At 40.0% G+C, this 16,635-nt stretch overlaps 1 protein-coding gene across 1 annotated transcript; it reads right to left on the minus strand.

Annotated features, from left to right (window-relative positions):
* Positions 1-1,270: 1,270 nt before the first annotated feature.
* On the minus strand, positions 1,271-10,983 carry LOC117000780 (cytochrome P450 2J2-like). Its single transcript, XM_033068794.1, has 9 exons — positions 10,463-10,983; positions 8,991-9,153; positions 7,326-7,475; positions 6,564-6,724; positions 5,695-5,871; positions 4,811-4,952; positions 3,336-3,523; positions 2,821-2,962; positions 1,271-1,581 (listed from the first exon to the last, which is right to left on the minus strand). Exons 1-9 carry the CDS (start codon positions 10,628-10,630, stop codon positions 1,403-1,405), a joined length of 1,470 nt encoding a protein of 489 aa, XP_032924685.1. The 5' UTR covers positions 10,631-10,983; the 3' UTR covers positions 1,271-1,402.
* Between the last annotated feature and the right edge of the window lie 5,652 nt (positions 10,984-16,635).

Here is a 16,635-nt window from a genome sequence, read left to right on the forward strand (position 1 = left end):
AATCAATTGTAAAGTCTTTCCTGTAGGAGAACAGATTGTGGGAAATTAGGAATGGGGTGCAGTTGTGTAAGACCAGGTGGACAGTATTGAAGGAAGAGAAGCGAGGAATGCTGAAGTGTATTGACCATCCCAAAAGAGTAAATGGGCAAGGGAAGTTTACAGAGAAAAGGCATGCAGGTTTTTACTATAGGATAATAAACTAACAGTGTCAGTCAGGTTGAGACCACTGTGCAGAGGTGTCAAGCACCAACACTGACACTTTTCTTCAAGGAAAGAAACCGGTAGAGCAACAGCAACCCTCACTCTGACCTTGGGTTTTAGATCTTACTGGGTGAGTAACAAGGCCAGTCTTGAGAGACTGTGAGAGTGTGAGAGCCACTGTGGGACTGGCTTCTGGCACTTGCCACCCACTAGCCCAGCTTGGGCACTGCTCCTGCCAGCTGCACCTTACACAGCTCATTGTGTGAGCTCAGTGTGCATCTGGACTCAGCAGGCTCAGCTATCAGAAGGCTGCTTGTGTGCAGCTGCCCCCCTGCTCACAGAAAACACTCAAGAGCTTTGCTTCTCCCACAGCTTTGGGGAACACATCAATGTCTCCTGCCCTGCCCCAAGCTTTGCTGCACAAGACTGCAAACACTGCAAACTGCCCCCTGAATTTTGGGCATCAATGGAGAGACATGGCCAACCTAATCTGCTATACATCATTGGCATTATGAACCCTGGTGTATGAGAGAACTCCCACCTTCATGGAAGTGCCTCTCAAATGCACCACAAGAGTATATGCCCCAAAAAAAAAAAAAATTTCCAGGTCAGTCCACTGGTCCTTATCTGTTTCCACCAGCAGGGGTTTGCCTTTGCTCTTGGACTGAGTCTCACAGCCAAATGAAGGTTGCACTCTTGTGTCTCTGTTACTTCCAGCCTCAAGCAATCATCTGTCCCTGGCCCTTGGCTAAATAGACAAAGCTGCTCCCAGCAAGGTGAGATGCCCCACCCCAGCTTTGTGTTCCCGTGCTGGGAGCTCTGGCATTGCCCAGAGCACCACCTCTGGGAACAGCATTCCCACACTCCATTCTGGATTTGAGAATGCATGGAAACACTCCTCAGAATCTGGTTCTGATGGTCCTGCTCCCTCCAGTAAGATTCTGCAAAGTTTCTAGTAAGGCTAGACAGAGCAATAATTGTCTGCATTTATTTCATTTGTAACACAGCAGAAAAAAGAAAGTACAGGCACTTTCCAGACAGAGGAAAAACAGGATATTTTTCAGGGCTGGTTTGTAAGACATAACACAAAGAGAAGATTTGCACTGAATTTGAGCTAAAAATGAGAACCATAAAGCTGCACAAATCCTAGCACACTACCAAACCTGCATCTGTGCCTCTTAAATCTCTAATGTTGAGCAACCTAGCGCAGAACTGCACAGAGTTTGTATGGATGGGGTTTCATGGTGCTCCCAAAGATAATGTCTGTGTTGATTTCCTTAACTCCTTCTGGTACAGTGAACTTGAATTTCTGCAAGAGGCTGCAGAAAATGATGAAAAGCTCCATCTTGGCCATTGCCTCTCCCAGACAAACACGGTGACCTGCAAGGGGTGAATGCAAAGAGAAGTTCAGTCCCCACCGAGGTCTGTAACCAGCACCTGTTTTCCAGCTTTTCACAGGAGTATTGCTCATCAAGGAACAAAGAGCCTTGCTGAATTTGACAATTTCATCTCAGATTGAATTGGGCACACAACTGAGATGTCTGCAATTCATGTTTGCACAATCTCCCCAGATTACAGAAAAGATACCACAGACGCTTCTCAGAAGTTTCATTCTTGCTTCCTAATCTACAGGATTCCCTAGTTTTATAGGGGTTTTATAGACAGACATAAAGGATATTACAGATATAAAGGATTCTCCTTTATAGAAAGGGATTTCAGTCTTTTGATTCCAAATAAAAACAACAAGAAACCATCTCTAGGTTCCCTCACAGTTTCTGCTTAGTACAGGCTGACTTATCTTCCCTAAAACAGTAAAAAATCAGAAGACAGAGGACATTCTACCTGATGGGCCTGATGAAACATTTTCCTATATAATGGTTTCAGTGAAAACAACTTGTTAAAGAAAAATCTCTTCCAAATTTATCAATTAAATCTGTCCAGAATATAATTCCCAGAGAGAGACAGTGACAAACTCTGAAATGCTGTGGTCAGGTCATTCAGTTTGGATGTGAGAAACCAATTCCTCTTCTGCACAATTTGGACCAGAAACCTGAGCCTGACATTTTCACATCTCAGCTGACAGCTCTGACAACCAGGCTATTTCCTCCTGGCATGATCTCCAAGGGCTTTTGTTTGTTTAAGCTTCTGAAAACTCACACACTGGTGAAAGAGTAATTCCAGAAGCTCCACAGAAAAAAAGCATAGACTTCTAGACGTATTTGATCCAGCTTCTGGAGCTCTCATTCATCTCTCTGCACTAATGAACATTGAATTATTTATAGGATATAAATCAGCTCCACCACAGCAGCCTGCCACAGAAAATTCACTGTTATGGCATAACCCAGCATATACAGAGGAGGACCAAGGGCAACAAGTTCCTAAGTAATTGGGAATTCTGGGACCTTACTTGTTTTATCTTCTCTGCATTTTCACAAAACCTAAGATCAAGTGTTTATACAATTTCCAAACAACTAATTTTGGCAGTCAAACATTTTTCTGGGCTGGGAAAACTGTGTGCTCCTGCAGTTTGGGGTTACTCTCCTCTTTGACCTTTCCACAATGAAAACAACACAGCTTCATCTCTCCCACACACCTGGGCTCAGTTCTCAGTGCACTCACCTGCTGAGAAGGCTAAGAAGGCCTCTCGGGTCACAAAATTTCCACCCTTGTCCAAGAAATGGCCAGGGTTGAACTGGTGAGGTGTCTCCCAGTAGGCAGGGTCAAAAAGAGCAGAGTCTACATTTGCCATAATTAGAGTGCCCTGAAAGGAAGATGAAGTTGGCACAGTTCTGTCTCTGCCACATCAAGAAGGAACAAACAGATTCCAGCTATAATTCTGCACACAGAAAGGGGAAAAACAATCTCAAGGGTTCTGAGGGTTTTTTCACCTCAAAAAACAAATAAGCAAAGAAACTTCAGTATTTTGGGTTCAGGGATTTCCCAGCTGTATTCCTTCATATCTCTTTTTCCAATCTGTTAGCAAACACCATAGGATGTGTGGTCTGCAGTTCTTTAGTACCTTATCCTAAATCTAGTGAAATGATCTTCCTGTCCTGAGCTAGAGGGGAAAGGGTTTAATGTTAAACTTTTACTCGTGGTGAAAGGTCCCATTGGAATAGAAGGGGCATCTGTACCTTTGGAACATGATACCCCAAAAGAGTGGTATCCTTCACAGCTTCTCTAGGAAGTGTGATTAGAATGATGCTGCTGAAGCGGAGGATCTCATGAACCACAGCATTTGTGTACGGCAGCTTCTTCCGGTCCTCGTAGCAGATGAGATGGGAGGGACTCAGAACAGCATCCAGCTCTTGCTGGACTTTATCTAAAAAAAATTTAAATATCAATTATAGATATAAGAACACTGTTTTGCCTAAAACAGAGCTTTCATTTCATTTTTGGAGTATAGTAGTGATAGAAAAAATAACAAGATATAAATTATTTGCACTTACATTATCCTAAAATGTAAATGCATTTATACAACCAACTACTTATGATTTTACTACACTCTGTTTCCTAGTTGATAGGTTCTATCTTCAGACCCTCTTTCCACAAGCCAAACAGATTTATGGAGCATTATATTTAAAGGAGGGGGAGAAAACTGTAAGTATAACAAGACCTTCTTATTAAGACATCAATTCAGTTAAGCTGTTGATTTTACTCCAGATAAATACAGACTCACAGCACGCTAATGAGGGTGTTGCAAGCAAGCCGTCACATCAAGCTGATACATGTGCAGTGCTGAGAACTGAAACAGGATCATATTACTAAACCATCACCAAGTGTTAATCTCTTTGGCTGCTATCTAAACTAGCACACCTTACAGTCTTAGATGGTTTGGGGTCAGATTTCATACTTAAAACTTGGCTAGTAAGCTAGGAGGCATTTTTTTCTTTATAATCTACAAGAATTTGAAATGTCTATGTGTGCACAGGGCTCTGTTCTTCTAGTATTTGAGCACCACAAGCATAAAAATAATTTCTAGCCCTCAGCCTGAGAGTCAGCAACATGTACTTGGCTTAGTAATTCATCACCTCTGAAAACCCTCAACTAAATCATCCAAAAATTTTGAAACTGGTGTGCAACTATGCTCTTGTCCAGAATTTCTGGATCATCTTTTTGTCTTCCCATTACTGTCTTCCTTTTCTGTTTAACATTCCCATTTATTAGAACAGATCTATCTATTTTACAGAAACTCAACTGATGCTTCAAGTTAATGAGCTCAAAAAATGTAACCTTATTGCACATTCTTGATACCAGAAATGCATCACTTTTCCCTAACCCAAAATCTTATTTCACCTCGTGTGTTTTCAGCCTGTATCTTCTATTTTGTGCTTACAGTGCTGAAATAGTCGGACAAAAATCAACAAGACCCAATACAGTATCAGAAGCTGAATATTCCTGAAATTATTTTAAAATATTTTAAAATCTGTCTGAAATTTTTTTTACCACATTGGCTTATTAAAAGAAAAGTTTAAAAAATTATCTTTAAAAATAAGAAAGCTTGATCTTAAAAAAACTTTGGTCTTAGTCAAAACAAGGGGGGAAAAAAATAAGTATAACAGAAAATTTCTCTACTTGAATCATATCCATGCTTATGTGTACAACTCACCTTGGATGTCAGGATAAACCAACATAAAGAGCAGAGCCCAGCGCAGAGTGGTGGCTGTGGTCTCTGAGCCACCCAGGAAAAGGTCAAACACAGACTGCACCATGTTGTCTTCATCAAATGTAGAATTGGGGACATTTTTAGTCTACAAGTGTCAATGAGAAAGGTAAAATGGGGTATAGCTGTGTAACAGCACTGAGCCAAACAGTGATCCCTGTAACTAAAGGAACAAGATTTCTGGAGGGCAGAGAAAATACAGATACTTGAGCAGAACACAGACACAGGCAAAGAGTTTACTCAAATGAGTACACTGATATTGCTAAATTACAGGTGCTGTTGAATGTGTCAGGTGTTATGCTGCTTTCTAAAGGGGCATGTTGACTTCTGTTAACTTCCACAGCAGAAAAACACATTTCAAGGTAGTTTTATCCCACCCATGCCACTCTCAGCACATTTGCTAATTCAGCAATCTAATATATAATGTTATCCTTTTAAAGATTTATGCTTTTTTTCAGAGCAGAGACTGCCAACATTTCAAGATTGTCATGACACTCATACAGCACTACTAAACACAAAAATAATACAACAAGGTAAAAAAGAATCAGAATTAGGCAGGCATCTAAATACCTGGAGCTTTTCAAGGTCCTCCCTACTGCCTGGCCCTCACTAAGGATTCCACAGTATGGAATTTACACAAGCCGCGTAAATAATGTGTACTTCTAGAACTAGTTATTGAACTAACTATACAAAGTTCATATTTTGAGTTTTACAGCAGAGTTTTTAAGCTGCACTTGCAGAGCTCTGCAGTAATGCTGTTGACAACAGCGGGGAAGGGGCAGGGAATCCCTATGGTTGGATCTGTGTCATGTACAGCATCAATTACTCACTTTCTCTATCTGCTTCAGGTAAAAGTCAATGAAATCTTCTGGTTCATCGATTCTGCCCTTTTCTTTGTGGCTTTTGATTTCCCGCCTTACAAAAGATCGAACAAAATCCCGGGAAAATCTTGCTTTATGGAGAGGTCCTGGGAGGAGCTCTGCAAGCCACGGGAGCATTTCACACATCTGGGGAGCAAGAATTCAGCACAGAGGCAGTTAGTGACACTGTAGAGAAACCTTGTGATATAGCATGGACATTTTTGATGCTGAATTGCTGAATTAATTTCTCTGGGAAAAATCCCATGGCATCAAAAAGAAATGTTTAGTACACGTTGAGTGTAAACCACAAATTAGGGACAGCACAGTTTCCACCCTGGATTTTTCCATCATTACTGCATAACTCCATTTCTATTTGCCCCATGAATTCATCAACAAAATAATCTACTTTTGCAGATAGATCTAATATTTATCAACATTAATAAATCTACTGCTAATAAACATTTGTCTATCACCTTAGCAAAAAAATCAATCTCTTTCATTCTCACACAGAGTATCATCATCTCACCTTAACAATACTGGTATTCCCATTACAGTAAAGGTCATTATCCCAAGCACATTACATTTGCTAAGACATTAGAATAAAGATTATTAATACAATATTAATAATTGACTCATGTCAAACCCAAAACATTGCAGGTCCTGTTCATATTCACAGTCAGAATATTTATGAGTGTTCAATAATGCAATATTTTAATACTTTAATAATATACATACTGATATAAATATTTTGCAATAAATAATGAGCTCAATAATCAAATACGTTGCATATTAGTAGAATTCTAATAAGTAATATATAATCTCATGAGTAATATTCTCACATAATAAAAGTGGCTGTTCCCAAAAGCCACGATAGAATTGAAGGCTTTGATCAGCCGGCGGAAAGTTTTATCCTCTAGGGAGAAACGATGTCCAAAAACCACAGCACAAATCACATTGGAGACAGCGTGGACAATGGGGAAGGAAGGGTCAACAGCTTCTCCTGCAGACAGAGAAAAACATTCATCTCCAAAGCACTTCCTTCTCCTTTGGTATTCAAGAGAACAAGATCACAGTGACATTTTATAATGGATGTCCTGTATGATATCTATACTGTTAATCAGAAAAACCCAAAATTCACTAGGAAAGGTAACAAAAGATAAACTTCATTCAAAAATGAGGACATGAAAGCCTCAAATCTTTAACTCCTGGCCTTGATTTTTGTTTTTTAATTTGCTTTCCTTTTAGCCTTTTTTCTTTTTTAATCACAGTCCTGCTGTTGAGCCCAAACTGCAAACTGCTGAGGTTCAGTTGTTCAGCAATATCAAGTGTTCTGAGGGTTTTTTCCTCAAAATATAAATAAGCAAAGAAACTTCAGTGTTTTGGGTTCAGGGATTTCCCTACTGTGTTCCTTCATGTCTTTTTCCAGCCTGTTAGCAAACGCCACAGAATGTGTGGTCTGCAGTTCTTTAGCACTTTCTGCTAAATCTGCAAATCTAAGTTGTGCTCCAAATCCATTCTAGTCTGTAACAAAAGTAGTCTTTATCCTTAGAATCAAGCAGTCTGTATTGTGTCTGCCCCCAAGCACTGTGTCAACGTCATACCCTGTTTTTCTCTGAAGAACTCGACCAGGTAATGGGCCTCGGTTTGTATCCCACGCTCCATTCCTTTATTCCCCATTCCCAGTTTTCGGAGAGTTCCGATTCCAAAATGTCTCTGTTGTTTCCAGATGAGACCATTTGAGACCAAGATACCTTTAGCCATCAAGAATGAATTTTATGTCATATTAAAGTTCATACAATTGTAAATGATAAACACAGTAAGAGTCATCTTCTCGTCATGCTGTTGCTCAAAGAGGAGGAACACATCAGGGCAGTGTTCTTTGAATTGAATGTTGTTTGAATGGAATGTTGTTAGAGGCAGAGAAAACACCTTGGTTAAAATATTCCCATCCCTGAAAAAAACCCACTTGGATCTCTGGACTCACACACCTGTGCCTTCCAAACCTAGTCCTGTTTTTTCTGAAGCATCTGTCTCTGGTCTTTGAGGGATCCTGCTCTACCAGGATCTTTACACCAAATATTGAGTTCTCATCCTGGAAAGGTCCCTTCTGGAAAGACAATGAAGCCAGGGCAGGAATCACCCAGCCAAAATGAGAAGGAAAAATAGGCTTTAGCCAATCTGCAAATAGCTTCTTAGGATCAAGAGTTCCTGTGGGACAGAAAAGAATCCCAGGCTGTTCTACTGTGAGTCTGTGTTCCAGCAGAGACCACAGCATGAAACATTTAATCTTCTTGGATGTCCCTCCACCAGTCTAGCCTGCACTTCTCCTGGGAAAGCCAGCTTGCTCCCTGAGACAACTGCTTCACTACAGACTGGGATAACTCTCCTCTATTCCTTCCTGGACAGGTAGGTGGTATTTGTGTTGCAGAGTCACAAACTTGCAGATGAGCTGCAGCTGTTTGTTAAATCCCTTCCTGCTACAAATTGGGAATTTTACAGCACTTGTCACAACCCAGCTACTTTTCTCCACAGCACCCAGATAAGTGGCAATAAGATCCTTCCAAATGGATTGAAATGGCCCCAGACTTTATCACCTCTATACCTTAAAGTGGTTTTTCTCTATTTACATTAGTTAGTATTACAAATTAAAGCTTCCCAGCCTGTAGTTCACATGAGACAAATCCTGACTGAGGGTAAAGGCATCTGTTGTACATTCTCTGGATAAGAGGCTGATGGAAACAAGTTCAATTATTTCTGTTTTAAACACATCACTGTCTTTATTCTCCATCCATTGTGATTCAGTAGTGCTTGTGATAGCACAATACAATGCTTTGAACACTCTAGCTAATAAATTTAAAGCTCCACTGGCCTTTCTGTGACTTTGTACTTTGGAAGAAGACCAGATCAAAGTTCTGTATGTGCTTTCCTTACAGCAGCCTTTGCTGTAAACAAACAACTGGGAGCATAAAGATTTACTTTAGTCTCAGCTTGCAGAGGAGGCTGCAGGCTCAGGATTATTTCAAATCTGGACATGCAGACAACACTAAGAACGGACAAACAAGACTATGCTGCTCTGATAAGATTTTGAAACACATGTGGGCCAGTGGGATTTGGAGACCACTTAGGATGACGCTTCAGAATTATATGATTCACCTTGAGCACACAGAAAAAGTCAGCTAGGAACAAAGGATTTTTCAGTAAGGAAAACATGAGAGGAAACAAAGAAAGTCAAGGATGAAGTCCTTCCACAGACATGAACTCCTTACCCTTTCCATTTGACATTTCGTTGAAAACATAGGTCTGCAGTCGCCCCGAAACATCCTCCGAGTTGTTGGTGAGACCATTCTTCAGAGCTTGGAACCCATAGAGCACCATCACAGGTCTGTGACCCATCCACAGGGTGCAGATGTTGCCATAGGTTTCTGCTAGCTGCAGGTAAGATCAGTGCCAAAAAAATACCCATGGGGACAAACATCACCAAAGGTGCACACATGATGGGCTGCTCTCTGCAGCACATTCAGGGGTTCAGGAGGTGAAGATGGACAGTGGCTGTGTTTTGTGGTGGGGGTGCTTTCCACAGAGAGGGTCTGGGCTCTGTCTGGGAACACACCACCCACAGAAATGTGAGCAATGAAAGAATAAAAATCATTTTCTAGAATTTGGCCACAGTTACCTTTATGATACCAACCACAGGGTAAATGCCCTTGAGTGTTTATGGAGGTGTACAAGCTGTGAAATTTCAACTGCCCATTCTTGGTTACATTTTTCAACTCCCTATTTCATTCCCTCAGACAACAACCACAATTTCTTGAAACAACGAATTCCAGGAGTAACTCCCCTTCTAGTACAACAGATTTCATGTTTCTGTAGCAGGAACTTTTCCCATCTTATACTAAAATACTGAAGCATCTAAGCAAAAATCCCATCTCTGGGTAGTGATGGGGACTGCACACAAGCAATGCTGTGGGTATTCTGCATGGACAAAGTCCCCAGCACCAAACCAAGAACCAGTACAGGTCTGTCCTCTCACAGTGATTAACATGTGCCCATCAGAAAATTTTAGCATCACGGTCTTTTAAGCTCCCTTCAGCTGCAGCCAATGCAAGCTGCACTTAGCACATCAAGATAGCAATTTGAAAAACACATTAACACATTGGTTTCTCTTATGACATTTTGGCTCAGTAGAGAATGTTGAAAAATGAAAGAATCTGTATTAACAGGCTTAGCATGGACCTAATTCTTCCAATCAATTCTTTCCTTTCACCATCATTTACATCTTTAGTTTATCTGCAAAGAATACATCCCAGACTGGACTTCAGAGAAACAATGGATCAAAGGATTTGGCTGCATATGGGATACAATTTTGTTTCCATTCTATGGCAGCAGAAGATATCCTGGTGTGTTTTTCACATCTTCTGAATTCAAGACACCTAGTTTTAAATTATTTTCAATACATGCCTGTGATAGGAAATCTGAGAATCACTTTTTCCTTTCAAAGCCAAAGATTCCCTTAAAAAAAGAAGTCTTTTTGAGGCAAAATTACTAAGTTGAGTTCTGCTTAATTTACACATATATCAGCTTAGAATTAGACTGTCTGCAGATTTTTACCTTAAGTTGTTTAGGCACTTCCACAATTTACCTTCTCTCAGGGCTCTCCACATCAGCCTATCAACAACCATCACCATTTTTTACAGGTTTTGCCTCAGCAGCTCTTTAGTTCACATTTGCAAATACATACCTTTTTCAGGCTCCCATGATCAGCTCTAAAGTTTATCCACCACATGCTCCCAATGATGGGAAATGGGATTGGTCCAGGAGGAAATCCACGACTCTTCCATTGCAAACTCAGGAACTGTGCAGTCAGAAGAAACAAAACCAGGGATATGAGAATTACACTTATCATCATTTCACACTTCCAAACTCCTATTATAGAATTGCTACAAATCCGTCTGTTGAAATGACTCTGTATTATCCTTAACTCTCCCTGTCACATTGAAGATTTCTGAATTTTCACCTCCCTTCTTTCCTACCACTCTTCCTGATCCAAGAAAGTGAAGATTATTTCCATTCTAGAGTGTTATTTAATACATCACTGGGCTGCAATATGCTAATAGATGCCATTATTTTAAGATCCAGCAGGGGCTGGATCAAAGAAGGTGGAAACCTCAGTGAGAAACATCCCTTTGAGCAATCAGTTTGATGGAATGTGTCACTCGAAATACTGACTACATGCATGCCAAGAACTCGGGTACAAAGCTGCAGCTGTCAGATGAGGGCAGGAACACTGATCAGGGAGCATTCTTGGGGCAGAGGTAAAAGGAAGCAGCCAGCAGCCTTGTACAACAGTGGGTGCAGATGCAGACTTGGGAAACCAAGAGCAATGAAGTGTTGTAATTTGAATTTTCACAGTAAACAATACAGATGAACTGCAAATAGCACAGTGAACAATCAAACATAACTAGTGGTATTGGCAAAAAGTGTAACAGATATTAAACTCCATTTTGGGGCTGAGTTCTTGTCCTCTATGAGGCTTTATGAATTAGTTTCTACCTTATCTCAGTAGCAGGAGACCTGCTCAGCAGAATTAATTCCAGAGCCTGCAATTCTTTATTTTTAACTCACAGCACCTGAAGCAGCTCATGCAAAGACCTCTTCAACACAAAAAAAAAAAAAAAAAAAAAATCTCGACAAACAGGAGCAGTTCTTAGAAGATTTCTAGAGTACAACTATTGGAATAGGCTGTTTGGGACATTGGCACTAAGCTGCCTTATGAAGAACAGCAGATCTTATAGGGATGGGGCTGTGCAGCACTCCCCAAAGGAGTGTCTTTAATTCCAATAGAGAGGATGAATCTAAACACCTGGAAAAGGCTGCAGAAGACAAAGAACTCCATGTGTGCTGACTGCTTGCCCAAAAATATACATAGAACACAAGAAGGTAATTAATAATCTTAATTGCTGTTTCCACCACATCCCTGCTGTCTTGCCCTGTGCTTTCTCTGAGGCTCTTGCTCCTCTCACAGCAGAGATAGAGATGTCCCTGTGGGCTGTTATTCTCTCTTAAGATTTGCTGTCTAAAAAAACAAGTCATCCTCACAACTCCACTTGCATAATCCACTGGTGTTACCAGCTGGTTGAAAGGACATTAGGCAGGTTGTGAAAGCTCTTTTTATGTTTTATTCACTCATCCAAGTTCTTCAGCAGCATTCAAGGCACCTATCTCAACCCCTGTTAACAAGGGAAAGAACACTTACCTGGAGAAAGGAACGTTCCTTACACAGTAATTAATTTGGGTTGGATTCTGGAAATTTCTTTCAGTGCTCAGGAATCAGTTGCAATATATAGGAAATATATTTGCAATAACCATACTGTCCTGCAGGAAAGAAGCTGGTCCTAGGTTGTCTCTAAACCTCTGTCCCTGGCAAAGTCATCTGAATAAATCTTACCTCAAATCTTCTGTTCTGTCCACAACTTCCAATATTCCAAGTGCAGCATCTGGGCTAGTAGATACTGCTCTGGAAAATTGTCAAAAAGAATGCTGAGGCTGCAAATACTCAAACACTAGGAAATGCCAGAAATACAACTGTCTGTACATTAATTACTTCTTTCTGACACTTCAGTGGGAAAAGGGTATGTGCTATGGTTAATTTATGAAATTCTTGTCTCTGTTCAGGTCTTCTGCAGCTGACTGCAAAGCACTGCCAAGATCACACAGCACTTCACAAACCAGGGAGACTGAAAGGGCACCAGGCCTTGATAGCTCCCACACATCAGGACATACAGCACCACAGCCCCAGGTCTGCATTGCCTTCACCTAAATAGCACTTCATTAAACACCTCTTGCATCCAAACAGACAAAACTAACCAAACAGCCAAAATAGAACAAACATCTACAAAAACAATGGGAAAACACAAAGAGGAATATTTACAACAGTCATTTTCCTTCCTAATAGGTGGAGCTCCTGCTTTTTCTAATTCTACTCTCGCTGCATGCCAGTGATGCCAAAAACTTAGCAAATCTCTGTAAGATATGAGATGTACCAGCTGGTTTTATTTTGAGATGACTGAGATGTCTATGTATTATTAGCAGGAAGAGAAAACGATGGATGGTACAATTCATTGTAAAGCAGACTGATAGAATTTAAATGAACTCCATCAATGTGCATGAATTGCAGGACTTAAGTGCATGAATTAAGGACTAAAATACAATAAAGTAATTGTAAGATCAAGCAGGCAGAGGCAGGTGTTTACAGAGAAGCTTTCTGCAAGCAAACTGTTTTGGGGAAAATCACTTTTCCTGGTTTCAATATCGTCATCAGATGCAAACAGCCCCTCTCCATGCAAGCCTTACTCACTGTTATCTGACACATACTGTCACAAGAGCTCCTTGGCAGAGATGGAAGATGTTTAGACAACTCAGAAAACACTCTTTTCTAATGAAGGTTTTAGAGCAGAGGAGTGGGAAGAACAGAACAGAAACAGTCATACCTGCCATTTACAACTTGACTTTCATTAGTCAACCTTCAAGCTCTTTCAAAAAGTGAACATCAGGGTTGATTAGGCCCAGAGAGATAAAGGAAGTTCATGAGAGTCACAGACAAGCTATGAACAAATCTAGGAAAATAATCTGAAGTTTCAGGTCCCATTCCAGTACTTTGTCTATACAACCTAAAAAGCTCATCAATCTTCAAGTCCCAACAAAACAGATGACAGCAGGAGGCAAAAGCCTACAAACTTTATTTATAATGCATGTCAGCAAAGTTCTCTTCTCCTGAACTGAACAGAAACACAGAATGGGCCTTGCTTTTGCTCACATTTCCCAGACTTGTGTATACTCCAGCTGTGTAAGCCACATTCTCCCTCTCCCAGCTTGCCTGGACATAGTGTCTGTGTAACTCTCCTCCCTCAGAGAAATTCTGATGCCTCCAACCAGTTAACAGCTCCTGTTAAGAAGCTCTTGAAAGAGTGCAGGGGAGGAAGGGACAGCTAAGTGGAGAAATCCAATTAGTGTCTCCACTGGGGGGGATGGAGAACAACAAAAAAACCAAACCCTCAAACAAATCTCAAAATCTGCTTAGCAATCAATGCCTGTGCTGCTTAGCTTGAGGCCAGGCCAGGCAGCAAGAACACCAGGCAGAGTTTTCTAATACATGCTGAGCCTGTCCCTGCAACAGACAAAAAATGAGCCCTGGTTTTCTGTCAGAGCAGATGACACATGCTCTGGGCAGATGTGCCAGGAACCCTTTCCACCCCCAGTATGCACATTCATCATTTCTTCACACCTTCCTAAAGATGCTCTTTGCTTCCCACTCCTGTGGCCTGAAACCTTCATTACAAAAGCAGGTTTCCTCATCTGCTCAAAACAATCAAACTTAATACCCGTCATCTTAAGTGGAGATGCAGCTCTTGAAATAGTATTTGTGTCAGAGGAGATCAAGCAAGATTTATGTGAACAGCTACTGCTCACATGTACTGAAAATATTAAAATACACTGTATTGAAACAGCTTCCTTGCTTTTTTCCTCTTTCTGAACTTTAGCCAAGCTTTTGTGAAATAACTTTGCCTTGCTGTATTTCAGCTTGCTAGCTCTCAGCTAGCAGCAGGAAAGCACTGCCCACAGTGTTCAAAGGGTCAGGCTCAGAACAACACTCTTGGTGGACCCAGACTTATTCAGTCAGACCCTGATTTCTCTCACATTAAGCACTTTTCTTTCTTTTTGTTTTCTTTTCTTAAGTTGCATCATAATCACTGTTATTAATAGTCAACTTCATGGCATAACTCATCTTAATTCTGGTAATTTTAAGTGTATAAATCATACCCTTACTTATGGGCATGAGAGCATCAAGAGCTTTCAGGGATCTTTAACAGATGCAAAACTTGCAAATGTAACAAGTGATTCTGTGCACAAATAAGAAATAGAAAAGCACTCTCTTTTAACTGGAAGAACCAGCTGGATGAAATGGGGAGAAATAAAACAAATAAAGAAATGAAGTTCTGATGCACACAAGCAGCATGTGAAGTTAATTAGAAGGTTTCATCAGGTAACTCATTTTAAAGTCTCAAATAGCACCAAAATCTGAAAAAAATGCATGGATAAATAACTGCTCGATAGCATAACTCAGTCACACTGTAATTTTGGATATACATATGGAACTGTCAGAATTGGCTGACTAAACCATAGACATTATTGAATTTCAAATTGCTTCCCTCCGTTTTTTGTCAATTTAACTCTTCAACTGTAAGATTCACAGAACCCTGCTGCTGGAAATTATGCTTATCAAGTTCTTGTGTTTCCATTTCTCTGCCTAAAAACCCAAACAAACAGCTAATAGAGGCACACAGGAATGATCCTTAGCCTCTGATGGCTGCTCCCTTTCCACATTTCCTGCAAAAGCATCGGCACCACAGCACTCCAAAGCTGAAGTGTTGCATGAAACTGCACAGGGAAGTAAAGTGGTGGCTGCTCAGGAAAGCAAGGCAAGAAAATGCTGCAATGTCACTGCTGCCCTGTGAAACTGCCCCTGTGTTTCCTGTTGGAATCTGGAGTTACTACAATCCACTGCAGAAAAAAAAGACCAATTGTCATCTACACTTTTTTCAAGACTGAATCATGCAAGATTGTAGTTGCCACAGTTTTTTTACTAACCCTCATGCATTAAAAAAATGAGGTCATTAGAAAACTGACTGAAATGAGCTTCCATGCCTGTAACTCTTGGTTTCTTAAAGCTTAATTCAGTTCTTAAGCCCATGGATAGCATTAAACCTTTCTATTTTAGGATTATAATATGCATTGATTCCAATCAATAACCTTGATTTTGCAGAAACTTTTTGAGCTGAAAAGTGCAGACTGAAAAATGCAGCAAGCCTGCCCAGAGAAATTATGATAAAATTTCAAAGGGGCAACTTGTACAATTGTATGGATTTTCTTAATCTCCTATTTAGACTGGAAGATAGCATTAGCTAGGTTCTTGAACAAAGTGTTGAAAAACACTGTGGAATATATCAGTAAGTGTGAAAAGTGATTCTCAAGTTAAAGTTTGCTACCCACTGGTACAAACCTCTCTGGTACTTATGAGATCCACAAATGAGTAAGGATTAAAAGTTTTGCCTCTTTCTTCCATTATTTATTCTTTTCCACAGATCAAATAGAAGCTGTGCATGGTTTCATCTCCAAAATTTGCACCACAAGATTTTAAAACTTAGCATAACATTAATTTTTTTAAAAAGAAAAGTTAGAAAACATCATATAATCTGATGGATAGAAAAAAATAAATCTCTCCCTAGTGTTCACATAGTATCATAACCTAGGATATGATAAAAGGGGAAAGAAAATACCCTTCAAATTATTAAATTACCTTTTGTTTTTCTTATTCAAGAAAATAATTTAGCTTTAGGCTGCATGAACTCAATCTTTTACACCTCAAACACCTCAGATATTGTGTAGATGTTTCCTCTTCTATAAAGAAATCACACAATAACTGCAATATTTCAGAATGACAATAACTAATGCATTTCAATGTTTAACTACATGAAACTGCCAGAGGTGTTATCATCATGCAAAACTCTTGAAAACCTCGTATAATATTCAATAATTGGCACTTTGACTCACTATAAGACTAAGGAAATTAAATTCTAAATGAAAAAAGAGACAGATCACAATTACAGAGTATAAAAAAAAGAGTGGGTGTGGCTTGGCTAAGCACCAAGGATCACATAGTTTGGGTTTCTAAAGACTTTAGCTTGGGAAAACTGTAGATTGTCAGAGAGGGATGGTTACAGGAGGCATATCCTTAGAAAGAGTTTGGATTCAGTAGAAGAAACATCTCCACAAATCCAAAGTTTCAGAAGTCATACACAAATTTTAAAAAAAAAAAAATTTAAAAAGAAAAAAAAGACCAAAAAAACCCAAACC

Source organism: Catharus ustulatus, chromosome 10 (genome assembly GCF_009819885.2).
Source record: "Catharus ustulatus isolate bCatUst1 chromosome 10, bCatUst1.pri.v2, whole genome shotgun sequence".
Classification (NCBI taxonomy): domain Eukaryota; kingdom Metazoa; phylum Chordata; class Aves; order Passeriformes; family Turdidae; genus Catharus; species Catharus ustulatus.